Here is a 2,506-nt window from a genome sequence, read left to right on the forward strand (position 1 = left end):
GGTAGGCATTAATTATTACTTGTTGTATTTTAATTACTATTCTTCTTTGGACCAAAACCAAATGATAAATTGATAATCACATAAGTCCAAACATTCTATTTCAGTTCTTTTTTACTAAAAGTGATGCGGTCTATGAGCCAGGTCTTTGTAGTTAAAATATCAGTTATATACTTGGCCAAAATCAAGATAAAATTTTTTCTACTACGGGACAAAATAGAATAACCCTCCAAAAAGGGCGGGAAAGCAAGAGCAACTGCAGTAAGTGGGTTTGTGTGCAACTCGACTTGCTCGGATCATCGGTAGATGGATTTCCAGAAAGAGATGACCGGCTTTTTCATGCATAGCGTGGTTAGTTCTCCTTCTTCTCTCCCATGGATTGTTGTCCTTCTTCTAACACGAATCTCAATGCAACGATGGATGATCTTTACCAAATAGTTCAAATTTGAAACCTTACTGACTCCCATTTTATATGCTGTGCAGTGTTTGCCAGAGAAAGTTATGAAACATTTCTTAGGTTTTAGTGGTCAACTTCTCGAGCTCGAAAGACAGGGCGGGGGTGGCACCTGGCATGTCGGGCTTATCGGGTCGGGCAACAAACTAATTCTTCAACCCGGTTGGAGCACTTTTGCTGGTGCTAACAACATATCACAGAACGACCTTCTCCATTTCAAATTCATGGGTGAATCCAAATTTGAAGTGCAAATCTTTGACTCGACTGGTTACGAAAAGTGCATTGAGGAATCACATAAACTTGAGATCAATATACCTGCCATAAAACAAGAACTGGATGATCTAAGCCCAAATCCAAGTATATATGCCTAATTACAAACTTCAAAAAGATTTTGATTAATTCAGCACTGTGGTTTACATATATATATATATATTTTTATGTAGGAAAGTGTGTGGCCCCTTATAATGAAGTTATATACCAGAGTCGGAATATGGTACTGAATGCCGGGCAAAAGAGAAGGGCTAAACAGATGGCCAGTGAAGTTCAAGCCAGGAACCCTGCATTTCTGACAGTTATCAGAAGATCCAATCTCACTAGCAAATGTAACATTGTAAGTTAATGAGAACCATTGACAGGTTCATATTTAGAAAGTGATTTATATATGGTATATCCCTGTTTTTATTTCAATAATGTCTTATTAATCTAACCTACTTTCAAACGAATTCGCTTCTCCTGAGATATCTCAAACTTTGAGTTGATCTGTGGAAAATCTGGACTGTTCAAATCCTTTCTTCATGAATCTGAAAGCACAGTTATACTGGCCCCGTGCATTCCTTATACGCACCGAAATTTATTTTTGCCTGGCTTTCGATTAACTGAAAACATGTCTGATGTCAATGTCATAAATCTAATTATTATTTCAATTAATCAGAGTATACCGATAAAGTTCTCTGCTGAGCATCTCCCGAAAGAGACCCGGGAAATGGCGCTTCATCGGCCCAAGAAGGAAATGATGTGGCCAGTCAAGTACTACTACAGGAAAGGCCACCAATCTTTTGAAGGCACTCTGTGGAGAAAATTTGTGCAAGAAAACAATTTGCAGGAAGGTGACATGTGCTTGTTTGAAATGGTTAAGGCCGCAAGGCAAATTAAATTTGTTGTTCATATTTCTAAAGCAATTCCAGACCATGTTGGTTAATTAATTGTTGTAGTACTTTGCATTGTCTTTATTTCTACACATCAGGTTGAGTAGAACTAAGTTTTATAGGTGGATATATGTTAATTAATAGCACTTGATAATGGTACCTTTTCTCATGATTAATTCTTGTTTGGTTGGATATATAATATAGGTGGGTAAGGTTAATGGATGGTAGTATGTAACCTCCTTTAACCTCGTAAAGCTTTTATTTTGTTAATCTCCAAATTGAGGTGAACAGAGGTAAACAAGACAACCAAACAAGAGGAGAGAAATTATTGCTGCTGGTTTGAACCATACAAGTAATATTGAAACTTTTGAGGAGATACATGAAATTACTAAAAAATGTCAAGAACGGACTACATGTAAAAGCCGACTTCAAAAATTTAATAACAAATTAAGATGTGTATTAGGTAATGTTAATTTTGTGTTCCTTATTCAAATGATTCCTAATTTATATTCTTTCTTGATCTCCTTTTCTTTTCTATATCGGAGTTTCATTTTGGAGGGGGTGAAAATAGAGTTTGTTTGTTTGGTTCTTAGTTTTAGAATGTACAGCACAAATCAAAATTCAAACTAAGAATGAATGAAATTTAGGCCTCAGTTCAAACTTGCCCATAAATATGAGGAAGATTTAAATTAAAGGGGCAATTTCATGTATACCCCTAAATTTTTTCAAAATTGTGTATTCCCCCCTCTAAACTTTCAAAACACACTAATTTACTCATTTTATTGTATTTTATATTAAAACTCATTTTAAATTTATAAATATCTATTTTGCTGTTTATTAAAAGCATAATTTTTTTGTAGTTTGTTTAAGAAAAATATTGATGGCCCGTCAATCTACCTTGCCAACAAAA

At 35.1% G+C, this 2,506-nt stretch overlaps 1 protein-coding gene across 1 annotated transcript; it reads left to right on the top strand.

The window, feature by feature from the left end:
• Window positions 1–214: 214 nt before the first annotated feature.
• LOC144548676 (B3 domain-containing protein Os12g0592300-like) lies at window positions 215–1,768 on the top strand. Its single transcript, XM_078297393.1, has 4 exons — window positions 215–348; window positions 481–808; window positions 895–1,061; window positions 1,383–1,768. The coding sequence occupies exons 1-4, from the start codon at window positions 304–306 to the stop codon at window positions 1,647–1,649; spliced, it is 807 nt and encodes a 268-aa protein (XP_078153519.1). The 5' UTR covers window positions 215–303; the 3' UTR covers window positions 1,650–1,768.
• The last annotated feature ends 738 nt before the right edge of the window (window positions 1,769–2,506 follow it).

This window comes from Carex rostrata, chromosome 33 (genome assembly GCF_964058835.1).
Source record: "Carex rostrata chromosome 33, lpCarRost1.2, whole genome shotgun sequence".
Lineage (NCBI taxonomy): Eukaryota > Viridiplantae > Streptophyta > Magnoliopsida > Poales > Cyperaceae > Carex > Carex rostrata.